The sequence below is a fragment of the Callorhinus ursinus genome, unplaced genomic scaffold, assembly GCF_003265705.2.
Source record: "Callorhinus ursinus isolate GAN/ISIS: 27379988/994484 unplaced genomic scaffold, GSC_fseal_2.0 scaffold74, whole genome shotgun sequence".
NCBI classification, from domain to species: domain Eukaryota; kingdom Metazoa; phylum Chordata; class Mammalia; order Carnivora; family Otariidae; genus Callorhinus; species Callorhinus ursinus.
In genome coordinates this window covers 4,602,051-4,619,170 of record NW_027397136.1, presented here as the reverse complement: position 1 = coordinate 4,619,170, position 17,120 = coordinate 4,602,051, and the positions used below count along the sequence as shown (strand labels likewise).

The 17,120-nt window shown below is 45.9% G+C and overlaps 1 protein-coding gene across 3 annotated transcripts in view; it reads right to left on the bottom strand.

The window, feature by feature from the left end:
• Positions 1 to 17,120, bottom strand: part of PRMT8 (protein arginine methyltransferase 8) — a 91,435-nt gene that overhangs the window by 45,192 nt on the left and 29,123 nt on the right. For all 3 annotated transcript variants that reach the window (XM_025851853.2, XM_073886920.1, XM_073886921.1), the window contains exon 2: positions 7,889 to 8,074. In XM_025851853.2, the coding sequence (XP_025707638.2) occupies positions 7,889 to 8,074 (186 nt within the window). The remainder of the gene's footprint in view (positions 1 to 7,888; positions 8,075 to 17,120) is intronic.

Here is a 17,120-nt window from a genome sequence, read left to right as displayed (position 1 = left end):
TCCATCCCTTTGCCTTTTACAGCTTCTAGAAGGTACCTGCATTCCTTGGCTCATGGCTCCTTGCTCCTTCAAAACCAGCAACTGCATCACTCTAACCTCTGTCTTCATTGTCCTCACAGCTCCCTCTCTGACTCTGACCTCACTCTCCTGCTTTCTTCTTTCACTTATTGGGACTCTTGTGTCATGTCTCCCCTTAGTATACTCATCCCATTCATGAGGGCTCCACTTTCATGACCTACTTACCTCCCCAAGGCCCTACCTCCTGATAACAATATGCTGGGCATTAAGATTTCAATATATAGAATATTGAGGGGGACACAAAATTCAGTCCATAGCATTGTGTCTTCACTATCACTCAGTTTCCAATATTTTCTAATTTCTCTTGTTATTTCTTCTCTGACCCTGTTTTCAGTGCTGGTAATTTCCAAATATTTAGAGATTTTCTCAATAATTTATTGGTTTTGGTTTCTAATTTAATTCCATTATGATCAAAATAATGTATTCTGCATTATTTCAGTTTTAAAATGTATTAAGATTTGTTTGTGGACTGGCATATGATCTATCTTAGTGAATGTTTCAATGCATGCTTAAAAGGAACGTGTATTCTTTTAGTTTGGAGATGCAATGTTCTACAAAAGCCTATTAGGTCAGGTTATTTGATTGTATCATTCAAATTTCCACATCTTACTGATTTGTGTGTGTGTATCTGTTCTATCAATTATCGAGAGGGAAGTGTTAAAAAAAATCTTTAACCATAGTTGGGGATTTGTATTTTTATCCTTCTAGTTCTATAGATTTTGCTTGATGTTTTTGAAGCTTTGTGCATACATGTGTGACAGCTTTGTAATGTGTCACCTTGGCTTGCTACTCTGCATTTCCCAGAATTCTCTCTCTACTATGTTACCAGTTAAAGTGGGCCACAGAGGAGATTTGGAAGGTAAAAAGGAGGCAGGAAGCATTTTGTAGTGCACACGTCATTGACGAAGTGTTGACTCACTTTGTTGGCATGAAGCAGCAGCTGGGCCTTCTTCCGTTTCTCTGTCTCCTGAGCCGGGTGTGTGTGTATAGCTCCATGGTGAAACTCCCAGCCTCTATAGGATATGATCACCACCAAGGTCAAAGGCAATAGAATGGGCATGTCTTTCAGTCTGTCCTCATAGGGTTCAAGCTTGTGCTTATTGGTTCTAGCTACTCCTGATCTCCCCATATTTTACATTCATATTCCTTTCTGGCTACCTGCCCTGTGGACTTCAAGCTCCAGCATAGACATGGAGACACAGCCTTACACAATTACATTAGCCAATTCTCTGTGTGTATGTGTGGATATATATATATATATATGGATCATATATATATGGATATATATATATGGATCAACTTTCATGGTTGAACTCTGACTGATACAGAATCTGATACCAAGAATATCTCTTGAATATAAGGATGTATTCTCTGAATTGGTTTTGAGTTTTCTGGAATCTGATTAGAATTAAAGGCACTAATGGCTCTATTGCCAATAATAAGGAGGACACAGGTGGTCAATAGCATGAAATGGCATAGACACTCAAACTGTAGATACCTGTAATAAAGTATCTATGGAAGACCAGATTCTGGATGACCAAGTATTTTCTACCTTAGAACATTTTAGTCAACGTAAGAGGTATAATGGGTGGGTTAGTTGGTTGGTTGCTACTAACTCTTCTAAAAAACATGGAGAAAGAAAATGAACTTAGGAATTTAAATTCCCAGCTCAAGGTCTGCACATAGCACCCAAAAGCTTCTATGATTTCTCTGGGGAAAAAAAAAAAAAAAACACACAAACAAAAACATTTCCTGTTGGTACAGGGCCACGATTTCCAAAAACCAAATCCAAAGTCTAATCATACAAGTGCCTGAATTACAACACAAATTGCATTCTCATCCTTGCAAGGCCTTTTTTGTTAAAGTTGAGGCATCTGTTGGGAATGAACAGGATCCTAAAAATTGGAATGGAAACATATAGGAAACATATGATGAAGGTGGGACCTCAGGTTCCTAAATTACAGAATCTTCTTTGCCAGTAGAAGCATCTTCTTCCCCTGCCTGAGGGAGTTAGTTTTCCTTTTCCTGAAGAATCATATTGGCTTCCCTTGAGGTAGTTGCTTGCAAGTACTGCTGATTCTCCTCAGGACCTACCCCTGCTTTCTTTTCTGCTAGCCCTATAACTAGATTCAATTCCAATCAGGCCCCAGAGGGTGAGGTATATAATGTGACTCATGAGGAGGTATGGTACACACCAAAATGGTATTTCTCATTTATATAGATTGAATCCTGGGGAATACGTATGGGGACGTGTATTAAGGCTGTGGGATCAATGTGGAAGGAATGTAAAGTTGAATGGGGCCAAGTTTATTGATATGGGCTCACTAAGCAGAGATTCTGGATTTACTGTTTTTGCTTAGAGGCTTAGAATGCCTGTAACAGTTGGTTTGTTTGGGTAGCTGAAACATGGACCCAAGGTTAGCCTCCACTAAATGAAGTTGAAATGCTAGAACTTCTTTGGTATGCTGAAGAGAAAGGTATCCAAAGGCTTAGAAGATTGGAATGTTAGAGTGCATTTGTCATGTGAGACCTACTCACCAACATCAGAGAACAGACCTTTGACCACAGCTGTGAAAAATAAGTTTGCAAGGGGGGTCCAGCATCCTTGAAGAGCTCTGTGGTTGTTCTTCTCTACAGGTCAGAAATTACAGTGGGAACTGCTACCATTGAACTGAGATCCCTAATTGCAATGGGAATAATATCAAACTGGGATTCTGGGGAGGCACAGGTCAAATCACAGCACCTAATCACCATATATTAGGTGGGTGTGGTTATTGCAAAGGACTTGGGAGCCAAAGCAGTATTCAGAACTCTGATTTGCAGAGACCTATGGTGTTGGCCATAGGTCTTTAGAAAAGAGATCATAGAGTGTTTAGAAAAGAAATAGCTAGGAAGCATCCTGAATTCTTACTCGATCTGTTTAAGCAGAAAAAAATTATAGGTCTAGTGAACAAGGGTCTGGTTCGAATCATTAAATCTAGAGTCACACTGCTCAACTGATTCCCAGACTTGAGCCAGTTAACAGACACAGAACTCTTGAATGAAGGGAAGGCTATGTTCCATGAAGAAAAACCCTGTTACAGTGCCAAAAATGAATACTGTTAATCTTTCTTCCAGTCTTCACCAACAGGACCTGCAGCCATTACCACATTACAGTGTGACTACATTGGAGAAAGGAAAATAAACAAGTTTTTAAGAATTATTGGACATTGGCTCTGAACTGACACTAATTCCAGGAGACCCATTAGGCCAGGAGACTAATTTCAGGAGACCCACGTCCCCATTCAAGTGGCCTGTTTGCCTGTGAGAAAACGGAGATGGGTCTTGGAGAATGACTATAGATTATCATAAACATAATCATCAGGTGGTGATTTCGATTATAGCAGCTGTTCCAGATGTCATTTTAGTGCTTGAGAAAATCAATACAGAGGATTGCTGGTTTGTTTTTGTTATTGGTTTTAGAAATTGATCCACCTATATTTCTTTACATCACAGCTCCCATGCTTTTGAGGTCTTTAATCCAGAGCATCATTTAGCTTCTGTGTGTCAATTTCCCCTTCTGGAAAATGGAATGATAATAGTACCTACTTTGTAGGGTTGTTGTGATGATTAAATAAATGCAGTAAGTGTTACAAAAGTGTTAGCTCTGGCTCTTTGTGACAACAGTCACCATTTCCATCCATGCAAAGAAACAGTTGAAGGTGAGCAATAATTGAGGAATGGAGGCAAAATAGTGGCAAAGTTTTTGGAGATTCATCAGCCATAGCCAGAGTTGGAAGTCCTTACTGCCTGTCTTCTTGGAATTAGATTGGCCCAGTACCTCTGCAGACTCTCTTGTTGCTAAAGGGGAGCTTCCCGGATGCCCACCTTTAATTCAATGCTTTCTGTCACTTCTTTGACCCCTTCTTTCCTCTAAGGCTTTAGACCACAGGAGTTTGGTCCAAAGGTACAAGTTCTGGGAGAAGAGTTGTGACTTAGCAAGGCTTCCCTTGCTCAACCCACCAAAAGAGAGGCTCTCTCCCATTCCTCCACCCCTGCTTTAATCATCCCTAGGAAAGAAAAGCCCAAAGAGCCCCCAGCTGTGGATGCTTTTGTCTCCCAGCTTCCCTGCCTATTAAACACATGACAGCACATTGACTAATTGCTGGGAAATGAGGCCCTGAAGAATCTATTTCAAAAGAACCTGCAGCAAGATTGTCAAAAGAAGAGAGCTGGCCGGGAGAGGGATCAGTGCCCAGGGCTGGGGGCTGGGAACACAGCCCCACTGGCAGGCATTCTTCTGGCTGCTGAAGAACCAAGCCCAGGGGCCCACTGTCAAAGACGCTGGGAATTTGGAGCTGGGATTTGGGAGGTCATCGATCTGGCCCCCTCCCCTCTGAGAGCCTCAGTAAGCACACATCTGTCATTTCCTCTCCTACTCAAGATTCCATTCCTCTCAGAGATGCCCTGTAACAGCTGGGCCACAGGATGGAAGAACAGAAGTGTCCAGAATCACCTCTTACTGTGCTCTCCCAGCCCCCAGGAGTGCCCGCCCCCAAACTTGACACTTCTTGTTTGTATTTACAGACTAATCAAACCCAATCCATCCCATCCCATGTTTCCTAAACACTCACTGATCACTATTAATCAGCAAGCTGGCGATGTTGCTGCCTGCCCCTGTGAGCATCTTGTTAATGATGAGAGAAGACAGCCAAACGGCCAGCTCAGCTCCTGATGGGGAGGTATGGGTCTTGTCCAGATGGAGGTATGGGACTTGTCCGAGGAGGAAAAGGCATTGCTGCAAGCTGCCTGGCATAGAACAGAGATCCCTGGTGCCTGATAATGAGAAATGAGCAGGCCCTGTCTCTGCAAAGAACAATGTTCAGAGTCCATCCGCATGTCCCCTACCTTTGTTTATACCAGATGATCTTGGGGACCAAAGAGGGTGGAGGGAAACCTCAAGAGTGAAGGAAGCCTAGGTAGCCACCCCTACACTGAAGACCTATGCATTTCCCCAGAAGCCAGATCTAGAGATGAATGGCCTACAGCAGCAGGAGGGATTTAAGCTAGATGATCAGAAATATTTCCAGATGCAAAGCATTGCTAAAACTATTCCGGGGCAGGTTATTAAGGAAAGAAATGTTATGTATGACCTGAGGATCATTTACTCCATGTTTATTAGCTCAGTCTGTACTACATTTATATATGTTTATGTATAAGTTTGGGTTTTCTATCAACACATGAAATGGAGGGAAGCTAGTACAATATTTATTTGATGGCTCTTGGTTTCTTCTCCCACTGGAGATCACACCCTCCAGAATGCCCAGCCATGTGCTGACCAGGCATCACCCGAGTGATCAGATTAGCAGCCATGTTAACAAACTTTTACAAATCAGTTAGTGTCAAGCCCTGGGTTAGAGGCAGGAGAACCAAGTCCTGAGGGAATTATAGAAGTTAATCCTAGCACAGGAGAGCACTTCGTAGGAGCCAAGAACTTAGTTATTCAGAGGCAGTTGTCCCAGAAGTCAATCACAAGAGGCTCCATTGGGGGTGTGGAGCTTGAAGACCAGGGAAGGAAGGGCATGAGGTGCACGTCATGACTGGTTGGTTTCTAGGGGAGGGATTTCAGGCAAGCCCAAGGGGAGGCATTTTGGGGAATTACTATCTCTCCTAGGAATCTACCTCATTGAAATAGGTGCCCAGACCCACATGCCTGTTAGAATTTGTCATGGGGGGGGGGGCAGGGTGGCTCAGTCATTAAGCGTCTGCCTTCGGCTCTGGTCATGGTCCCAGGGTCCTGGGATCGAGTCCCACATCAGGCTCCCTGCTCGGCAGGAAGCCTGCTTCTCCCTCTCCCGCTCCCCCTGCTTGTGTTCCTTCTCTCGCTGTGTCTCTCTCTGTCAAATAAATAAAAAATCTTAAAAAAAAAAAAGAATTTGTCATGTGGATGACATGTCCTCTAATTAGGGACAGGGTGAGCTCTTAAAGATGTCCTTTCTGCCTCCCAGAACCTCTCACAGGCCTAGGATAGGGCTCAGTGCACCACCTCACCCCAACTCCCACTCCCATGGGGAGCAGGATCAGGGAAGGTACAGCAGCTCACTTATCTGCCCTAAGATGACATGTGAGCCACCAAGGACAGGAGCAGGCTCAGCTGCCCTGGCCCTCCTAGGCCAGGACCCCCAGAACAAGCACAGGGCCCACTCTTCCTCCCCTGTAGGTCCCACGCCTAACAATTTTATGTGAACAGCAGTTCTTGGGAGGTCAAACCCTGAGTCTCCCAGAGGTGAAGGAGCCGAGTCTCTGAGTCTAGAATTAACTGAAGGACCCCTCCTTCACTCTCTGTCTCCACATGGAATTGCAAAGGAACCACCAGAAACAAAGTCAAAGTTCCCAGAAAGAAAGAAAGACCTGGTTTAAAGTCTATAAGGCATGGTAGTTACGGATGAACCTCCTGGGTCCCTCATTCCTAGCTCTGCCACTTGTTAGCTTATGACCTTGTGCGCAAAAGAAGCAAGGAAGGAAAGTTGATCTGGATTCTTAAGTTCTCACATCCTCATGTATAAACTGGGGACGAATAATGCTGTATTCCTCAAGTTCATTATAACGAATTTATATTATTTTATAAGTAGGTTGGTGGGTGGCATAGGGGATAATGTGCCTCTGTAAAAATGGAATATATGAAACCAAAACAGAAACAAAAAGAGTAAATACTAAATAATACAAATTTGGCTTGTCTAAAAACAAACACACAAATAATTATAATTGGGGACAAAACCCAACTTCATAGGGTTGACCCGAGGAATAAATGAGCCAATCATGTAAAATCTTGGGACAACACCCAGCATGCTGTAAGCACTCAAAAAAAGGGGTGGGGGTGGGGGGAAGAAGTGCTGGCTATTATTTTTTAAATACTCTTCTGGCAGTGACAGTGTTACCATTTTGTCACAGGGAGGGTTTACAGAGGCATCTAATTGAAAGGGGAACTTGGAGACTTATTTCAAAAATGCATTTGCAAAGCAAGCAAGGCTTTATTCCTTTTTCAATATTTCTTCATACTGTAAGGAGATAATAGAAATATTTTCTTCATAGGGTTCTTAGGAGGATTAAGTGAAATGATATGTATAATGTGCTTAGAACAGTGCCCAGCACTGCGTAAGCTCCTGGTTAATGAATAAGCACTCCCCAACCTGGGTGGCTGGAGAAAATGCTGGAGTTGAGGGGGTTGGAGGCTTCCTGGCTGTAGGGGAGTTCTGTTCTGTTCCACAAGGAACATAAATCTTCCCCTGCTGTGGTACAAGTCAAGCATTTAGACACAAGAATTTCCCGAGAATCAATCAGGATGGCAGACCTGGGCTAGGTTTCCAAGGAAGCTTGCTTTATTTCTTCCCTTGGAGGTGCTCATTGGTCTAGGATCTAAGGGTTCATGTTCAGGCCTCCCTGAAGACCAGACATCATGGCCTCTGGAAGGTGTTCTCAGCCTCAGGACTCGAGCTGCAAAGCATCTGAGCTCCTAGAGCAGGGACCTAGAGCAAAGACATCTGGTCCACCTGGATTAGCTGGGCTTAGGGTCTCGAAGACTCAGGGGCTGGACCATAAAACAAAGAAACCTTAAGCCCCCCTTGCTGTCTGGCCGAGAAACACACAGACATATGCTTCTAGATACTCACCTGCTGCCGGCCTGGCCCTGACCCTCTCCCAGAGAGGCTCACAGGAGGGAGGGCCAGGGGCCTTGGGCCCCTGGGAAAACCCCCTTTATGACAGTAGACAATACATTACGCTGCCTCCATAAACAGTGATGAACAGCAGGACCGAGCTCAGCATGCTTTACCTCGTGGATCCCAAAGTGGGCGTAGGAGTCAAAGTAATAATCTCTTGAGGTCATCTCCTCCGGGTTCAGCAGCTTGGACATCTTGCCCCGTCCTGGGCAGCTGGGTTGAGTGGACACATGATGGACACATTGCACAGGCTTGGGTGGGACGACGGGCTGAGGGGGCTGCGGGGGGGGACTGCTCACCTGAGGGGAAGAGAAGGGGCCTGGTGTCAACAGCAGCACTGAGGTCCTGCCCTCTGAGATGCCGCCTCTCCTTCCTTCCCCTCCCTGAGCCCCTGCTCCAGTCGCCACAGCAGCCACTCCTAAGGGGCAGATGGACCCTTCCGGCTTTCTGGCAGGCCCACTGAGGGCTGTGACTTGTAGAGGGGCGCCATGCTACTGAGGAGCCAAAAAGACCTCAAATTAACCCAATCTCATCACTTACTAGTCGGGTGACCTGAGCCAATCTAGGCCTCAGTTTCCAGATATGCTAAAGAAAACAAAAATACATTCCTTTATAGGCGAATAGTGAATGCTCACTAAAGGGAGAGATGCATAGTGTCACATAGCCTGGTGGCTGGAGTACAGATTCCAGAGCCAGTCTGCCAAAACCGGAACCCCAGCTCTGCCACTCAGGAGCTATGCGCCCGACCTCAGGCAAAATTAACCCCTCAGTGCCTTGGTTTCCCCATCCCTCAAATGGGAATAAAATGATCCCCACGTCCTAGAGTCACCCTGAGGATCAGGTAGTTATTTGTGAAGTGCTTATAAAAGGGCCTAGCACATAATCGGTATTTGTTAAACTGAATCCCACCTGCACCCGTAGGAAGATCGAGTCCCTGGGCTTCCCTCCAGCGGGCCACACTTGTCCCCCAAAATGCAGGTCTCTTAGGTTCTGGGGCCTCACGCCTATTGTCTTCCCTCCTGCTTTCTGTGAACTTCACTCTGAACTTCAGCAGAAGTCTACTCTGAACTGCGAATGCCCACGCGGATGGTGGCCTCCTGCCTGCGCACAACCAAGCATGCTCTTGCTGGGTTCCTACCCTTGCCACGCAGCCCCACACTACACCCCGCTGCTGCTGCCAGTCCCTGGCCAGCACCTCTGCCTTCACAGGCTAAGAGGAGGAGGGAGAAGGAGAGGAAGTTCAGGGAGTTTTGGAGCCCAAACATTTGGCTTGACTGCAGACATGAGGTCATCCTAGAAGAAGAAACTTCTCTCCCTGGAGCATAGGAATCCAGGTGTGCACAGCACAGCAAAGGCCTCAAAGCAGGGTAAAAGTTTAAAATATAGATAAGCAGGATTAGCCGGTAGTTGATCCTCTGGGACTCCTGGATCCCATCCTGCCTCTAGTAAAATTAAAAACGGATATTGAGAGGCAGGTGGTATGGTATAAAGCACAAATCCTGGGGCCACACTGCCTGGCTTTGAAACACAGCCCTGCTGCTTAGTGGCTGACAAATGACCTTCGGAAGTCATTTGTCATCATGTGCCTCAGTCTCCTGCTCCATAAAATAGACATCATAGTAAAACCCATCTGAGCGAACAGTCAAAAAGTTTGGGTGAGTTCATACATGGGAAGTGTTTAGAACAGTGCCTGGTAATAGTAAGCTCTAATATTATTATTACCGTTATCAATATTATTCAGATTACATAAACATGTCTGTTTCATGCCTTGATTTTCTCATTTGTGAGCTGAATCAGCTCATACTTATTAATCTCCTTCCCAACAAGGGAAATAGGGCGGCCCTAGGACAGAGCAAGATCAAGAAACCCAAGTGATTCCATCTCTCCATTGTGCTGTGCGTACAGCCCCCAGACTGCCCTGTGTCCTGGGCTGGAGGGGAGTGAGCTCAAGGGAGTGTGATGGTCCCATTTTCCTGGTGTATCTAGGCTACAGCCTCTGGGAAATAAGCAGACTTCCCAGTTTAGCAACATCAGATTTGAGGTCAGAGAGATCCCGCCTGGCTGGCAGAGGCAATCGGGGCTGCCTCATTAGAATGCAGCAGGTGTGCCCACCCTCATCTTGGGATGTTGGTCATGGTCTCTGGGAGGCTAAAAATAGACTGTGTCAGTTACATACTCCCATGCTGGCTGCAGAGTCACCTCTAAAGCTAAAGAAGGCTCCGTGCATGAAGCTGACCCCAATCTTGACTCTATTTAAAAATGTTAAAGAGAGAAAAAGTCCTCCTGGTCCAGGCAGCGTGCATGGTCAGGGTCACAGGAGCCTCCTGCACCCCTTAGCTGCCGTTCAACTCTGATTCCAAGGTTCTCTCTCCTACGATGTTCCTGAGATCCTTTTCTCAGCTGCCAACTTACAAAATGTCTACCATGCACCATTCATTGCATTCATGAGGCAAAGTGATGAGTGGATTTGGGGAAGCATTCACCTCGATAACCACAGGTCAAACCATGAGGACAAAGAGGTGACTGTGGCCCAGTCCATGGTCCCAAAGGCTGTCAGCCTGGCTCAGCCTCTTGCAGAGGGGACTTGCGCTCTGTCCATTAGCTGATAGTTGTGTCCTGTCCCTGGAGGCTGGGAGTGGGATGGGAAACAGCAGTGACCCATGATCCCCAGGCATTCAGCTACCTGGAGTGTTGTTTTTCATTCCATAAATACCTACTGAATATCAGCTGTGGCAAAACACTGTGCAGGTTCTGTGGAAGAACAGAGACGAATAGTAAGAGTGCCCTCAAAGGACTCTGCTTTCTGGTAGGAAAATAAAACCTTAGAAGTCTCCACTAGATGATGGAATAGGAATTTTTTTACAAGAGAACCTTGAGCAAATTGTTCTGGGAGTTTCAAAGAGAGAATTCACTTCAAAGAATCAGAAAAGCTTGGGATAGCTGGCAGTGGGGTAGGTGGGGATCTTTCTGAATGGATTTTGGTAGGTGGAAATGGTGGGAGAGAATTCTAGGAGGAGGGAATGGCTGGAGCAAAAGGTAAAGGGGCAGAAAGCTGTGAGCTTATTTGAGGAGCAACTTGGCTGAGATAGTGGGAGATTCCACTGAAAGGAAGTTAAGGCCAGGCTAAGAGGTTGTAATTAAATACAAGACAATGGGGAGTTGTTGGTGGTTTGTTACCAGAGAGTTCCATGCTTAAGCTCTACTTTAGGAAGATGAATGTGGTGGCGGTGAGCAGGAGGGGCAAGGAGGAGAAATGACAAGTCAAGGGACTAGGGTTGGGGAAGCAAGGTATGAACTTATGAGGCCATTTTCAAAGTCCAGTCAAGAAATAATGAGAACCAGAACTACCATTGTGTTAGAGGGCCCGCCTGCCAGGGAAATGACAGGGATTGAATCTACACAGAGATTGCCTGGGGGCTGGCACTGACAGGATATAGGGGGAAAGAGAAATGTTGGAACCCAAGATGACCCCAACAATTCAAGCCTGGGTGACCAGAAAAACAGTGGTGACATTAACAGAAAAAAGCAAGTCAGCAGGAAGAGCAGGTGAGGCAAAAGGGGGGAATAATGAATTTCCGCTTGGATTTGTGAAGTTTAAAATGTCATTGAGTCAGCCGGCTCTGTGGCGCAATGGATAGCACATTGGACTTCTAAAATGTCATTGAGTCATATCAAGCAGAATAGTACAGTCCCAGTCAATAAACATCATAAATAGAATTGAAAAGCAACTGATAAAATGAGAAGTACCTTTCTAACATAGATGGATGAAAGTGAATATCCTTAATATGTAGAGAGCTCTTATAAACCAATAAGAGGAAAGCAAGCATCCTTCATTTAGCATTGAACAAAGGATCTTACGGTTAATTCACATGAAAATAAACACAAATGGCAAATGAACATGAGGCAAAAATATTTAGCCTCTCTAGAAACCAGGTAGCTTCAAATTAAAAAAAAGTTATAATTTTTAATTATTAAATAAGCTTGACTCCTCCCACAACTATGATAACACTGCACTTGTAAAGGCTGTAGAGAAAGAGGTACTTTTATATAGTTCTAGAGAGGATTTTTCTGGAAGGCAGTTTGATAAAAATGCATTAAAAGTCTTTGAAAGCACAAATCCTTAAACCCAGTAATTACTTCTTTTGGAATTCATCTTGAGGAAAGAATCATGGCAGATAACACAAAAATAGGAGTCAACCTAGAGGTTCCACGAAACAAAACTGATTACATAAACTATGGTACATCCACACAACAGAATGTTATACATCCGTTTGTAATGTTGTGGCAGAGTGTTTAATAAAAGAAATATGATCACGATAAACTGTGGGTTGAGGAGAACAAGTGGGAGAAGACATATTTTTAAAATTAAAACTTATTCATGCCTGTGTTAAGAGGGGAGACTCAAGGAAGTCACCAGAATTGGCGACAATTATGACTTATTTGTGTTGGATGATATTGGTGTTGGATGATAAACAGTTAATTCTTTCCTTTCCTGTGCTTGTTGATACTTTCTAAAATGTATGCCATTCACATGTACTACTTTTGAAAAGAGCAAAGCATAATAATATTGGCAAAAAAAAAAAAAAAAAAGAAATGCGATCCCAGACCTCTGAAAAGAAGCCGAGGCTGGCCCTCTGGCGGGAAACCATCTGCTCAGAGAGGGGCTAAGGAGCTCACTTGGGAGAGACCGCCAGGGAAGGAGGTAGAGGGGAATGAGGCTGTGCCAGGGAGAGAAGCCAGAAGCCTCCTTCTCTGAGGACCTTGGAGGCACCAGGGGATGTGGGGGGATAGGCTCCGGAGGATGTGTCCTCATCCCTCCAGTTCTGCAACTGCCCCTCCTCTGAGGATGTGCGAGACAAGCGCTGCAATCCAATGGCCACTCAACAGCAGGAAAGCAAAGACAACCTGTCGCTAGCCTCACTTATCCAGAAGGACGCCATACTAGGAAGCTGTGCAGTCACTTCTAGAGCTGATGAATTCTCCATGCATGAAGCTGACCCCAATCTTGACTCTATTTAAAGGTATTAAGAGGAGAAAAATTCCTAGCTGGTCTGGGCAGCATACGTACAAGGGCCTCCTGCACCCCTTAGCTCTTATTCTGAGGTTCCCTTTTCCACAGGGTTCCTGAGATTCTTTCCTCCATTGCCAACTTGGAAAGCGTCTACTATGCACCGTGCATTGCATTCATGAGGCAAGCGGGTGAATGGATTTGGGGGGGCATTCACTTCGATAACCACAGGTCAAACCATGAGGACAAATAGGTATCTGTGGCCCAGTCCCTGGTCCCAAAGGCTGTCAGCCTGGCTCAGCCTCTTGCAGAGGGGACTTGCGCTCTGTCCATTAGCTGATAGTTGTGTCCTGTCCCTAGAGGCTGGGAGTGGGATGGGAAACAGCAGTGACCCATGATCCCCAGGCATTCAGCTACCTGGAGTGTTGCTTTTCATTCCATACATACCTACTGAATATCAGCTGTGGCAAAGCACTGTGCAGGTTCTGTGGAAGAACAGAGGTATATACAAACCTTCTAGGTCCCCATACAGGCATATAGGAACCAGTATAGGAATCCAGATGTTTCTGTGGAAGCTATCAAAGTTGGTTAAGCCACAGTGGAAGGTCCTTTGGACAGTATCTGAAAACCCAGCTGTTGCCACATCTGCCTACCCTCCATGGCCCTGGAAAGACTCGAGCAACGTAGGGGATGGGTCTTGGAGGACAATGGTGGGTTCATCTGGGAAGTCAGAAGCCCTGACTCCTCCATAGGTCGACCAGAGGCTCTGGGTGAAGGCAGCCTTCAAATTTCAACTCATCTTGTCTACATTGGCTGAGAGCGCAGACAAGGCTTGGGAATCACAGTGGGAGATGGAGGCCAGACTGACTCTCAACCTCAGCTCCTCAGTCTCCTCATAGCTGTGGCTGTCACAGCTCTGATTTTCTCCCTGTGCCCAAGTTCCTTCCCACTAGATGTTTTAACCCCTCTAGCACTGCAGCATGAGACTTGTGCTCACATTACTCTCAAGTTCCATCCTTAATGCAGTGGGATGCTTGGTGCTGCAATGCATACAGAAGCCCTGCCTTGCTCTCCCACCTCCTCCCAAGGGCCTCAGGCTCAGGGCACCACTATTTGCAGAATAGCATGTTGCCTGATTTCCTGGTCTTTTGAGACTCACCTGTCACTGTCAGGATTTCTGACTTTGTCTTCTACTCTTAGTGCCAACTGCTGATTGGGAGTCTTTAGATACTGTAAACTGCCTCTAGGCCTGGCCTCTCCCAAGGCATCTTCAGCAATTTTTCTCCCCAGTAAATCATCTATGATCTTCCTAGTCCACCCCATTCTGCTGGGGTGAATGGGCCCAAGTCCCACTAAATGCTGAGATAAGCTAAAAGGGTTGTGGAAACACCAAAGCTGGAGGAAGCACCAAAGCTGGAGACCAAAAGGAGGATGGCTTCCTGAGCTGAGTGTTTGAGCTGGCCCTTGAAGGGGTGGAGAGGCAAGGATGAGGGTTCAGGGGGAGCAATTTTTTTATCTAACTCACTTCCATCTGAAAATAAGGGTAGATGATAGGTGATGCTGCTGCTGCTGATTGATCCCTGACGTTGATTGATCCCTAATGCTAGGCACTGTGCTAAGCACTTGACAAACACCATCTCATAAAATCCTCCTAATAACTCAATGAGGCACTAAAATTTACAGACAAAGAAACTGATGCTCAAAAAATTTAGGCAGAGCTCACAAGTAATGGAGCCAGGACCTAAACTGCTATCTGTTGGACACCAAAGTCATGCTCTTGACATTGATGCTGTGGTTAGCTCAGTTCAGTCACACCAAGCTTAACTGAGCTCCTGCTAGGAGCCCTGTGCTCAGAAATAGGTGGCAAAGCTGACCAAGACAAGAAGTCCAGTCCTGCAGAAAAAGGGGTCAACAGGCAATGACTAAAAAGAAGAAAATGCCTCAGTGCAGGTAGGCAGAGGTAGGTACCTCTCCAAGGTAACTGAGTTCAAAGGGGAACAAACAGAAAGCTCCAGTTTATAGAAGGAGGAACTGAAGCCCACATAAGAAAAGGAATGTGTCTAGGGTCACACAGGCAAATCCAGAACTGGAGCCTCTAAGAAAATAGAGAAGGAGTGGTGGGGGAGAGGGAAAAGAGGTCTTGAGGAAGGAGAGTGGAGGTGAGGGAGATATGATGGGGAAAGCTAGGCAGCAGGGGGCAGAGAGAAGCCAGCACTTTCTGCACCAGGCAGCTGAAGCTAACCCAAGCCCATTGGGCTATAAATGGCTCTTACTGGCACCAGCCCAAGCTGTAAAAATGATTTTCCTGAGAACAAGAGGCTCCACTGGAGGAGCCAAATCCTGCTCTGTTTTCCAAATGTCAAGACAGCTTTTTCTAACCTGAGTCGTCTGTCCTCAGCAGCAGCCTGCCTGGCCTGAGGTCCCATGGAGGGAACAGAAAGGGGACTGCAAAGGGTGGGTCACCGCAAGGTGGGCAGAGGAAAGTGTGGGAGGAGGGGTGACCCCCTCGCCAGGTCTCACCACATCTTTCTTCCCAGACGACTTTGTCTCTCTCCCACCTTCTTCTAGCCCGTGCTCACATCTGGCCCCTGTCCCAGGGTCACCCTCAGACACTCATCACACTATTTCTTCATCCTGATTTTTACTCACGAGACTGTGATCTTGTGGTCCATGTCATTGGTAATCACCTAGGGTGAGCTCTCCTAGCACCATCTGTCTGCCTTTAGATAGGGACCAGAGCTTTAACTGAAAGGAGAAAATTCTAATGGTAGAATGTCAGGCAACAGGGCTCTGCTGGGCATGTGGACCTCTCCTATTGTCCAAGATCACAACAAAAATGTATAGCTTTCATGTCTGCCTTTGGCCAAAGACAACCCTGTTTCCACCCTCACATCTACTCTTCTGCAGCCATGTTTCCTATCACCTGGGCTGAAGATGAGTCCCAGCAAAGTAATGTCAAATGTCAGCCTCCCCACAAAAAAGTGCTATACTAGAGTAAATAGCCCCAGCTCATGGTTTCTCACCCTGGGAGTCAGAAACCTGTGAATCTGGAGGATGGGGGGAAGCATCTAGATGCTGCTGGTCCCACAAGACTGTGATGTCTTCCTGTGCATGGCCTCCAGGGCACCTTGGCCTGTATATTTGTCAACAGTCATTCTCATGTCCCTCAGTAGAGTTGGCTCTTTAAAGTCATAGACTCTCTCTAGACCTCCCTGGGGCAGGGCCAAGCACTGATGCATGTCACAGAGTGTCAGCTGCTGTCACCCACTGGGATCATCCTGTTTTACAGTGTCCCTGACTACGACTGGTATCTTGGCAGAACCAATCTTCACATGCTTTATTACTTTAGACTCAAGTTCCCTCCAAGGCTGTCCTCCCTAGAATCCTCTTCCCTCGGATCCTGCCACCCACTATTCTTAGCCCCCACTTTCCTACTGGTGAATGCTTTGCCCTGGGGAATGTTGCCAGGAGGCCTGGCAGAACACTTGCCTGAGCCAGGGCTTACCAAGGGATCTAAGACAGTGGTTCTCAATGTCTAGTCCCTAGACCACCAGCATCAGCATCTCCTTGGAGCCTGTAAGAAATGCAAATTCTCAGCCTTTACCAGAAACCACTGAATCATAATCTCTGTAGTAGGGTTTAGCAATCTGTTCTAACAAGCCTCCATGTGACTCTGATGTATCACAGAGTTTGAGCCCCACTGGTCTAGCGTTACATTATTCCACAGTGTATTCTACAGAATAGATATTCCTAGAAAAGGGGTTCCATGGTCAAGTAAGTTTGGACAAGTAAGCTAAAGAGATTTTTTTCATTTTTTTCCCCAGCTTTACTGAAGTATAATTGACATATAATGTATAAGTTTAAGGTACAACATAATGATTTGATATATGTATATACTGAAAAATGCGAAGAGATTTCTTAATTGCAATACATTTAAACCTTTAATTTGCTAAAACAAATTGTGCATCTCCAAGAGGGAGTTAGGGTGTCTTTTGCTACCAAATTTATGGCTGCGACATCCTTTTCTTCTGAGAGATCTATAAACATCTCTAGAAATTAATGTTCTGAGGAAACTATCTGTGGGGCTCTGATTTAGGACAGTGTTTCTCTCTTAAAATCTGCATCAGCCACCTTGGGTTGGGTCTCAGGCCCCAACCCAGACCAATGGAGTCAGAGCCTCTGGGGTGAGACCCAACAAGCTGCACATTTAACAAGCTCCCCCAAGTGATGCCTATGAAATCCTGGTCCTCACAGAGCTGAGGACAGCTACCTGCATTCTCCATCACTCTCTGACCCCTAATGCAGTCCCCAGGGCCAGCCTGGAATAGCCTTGGTGC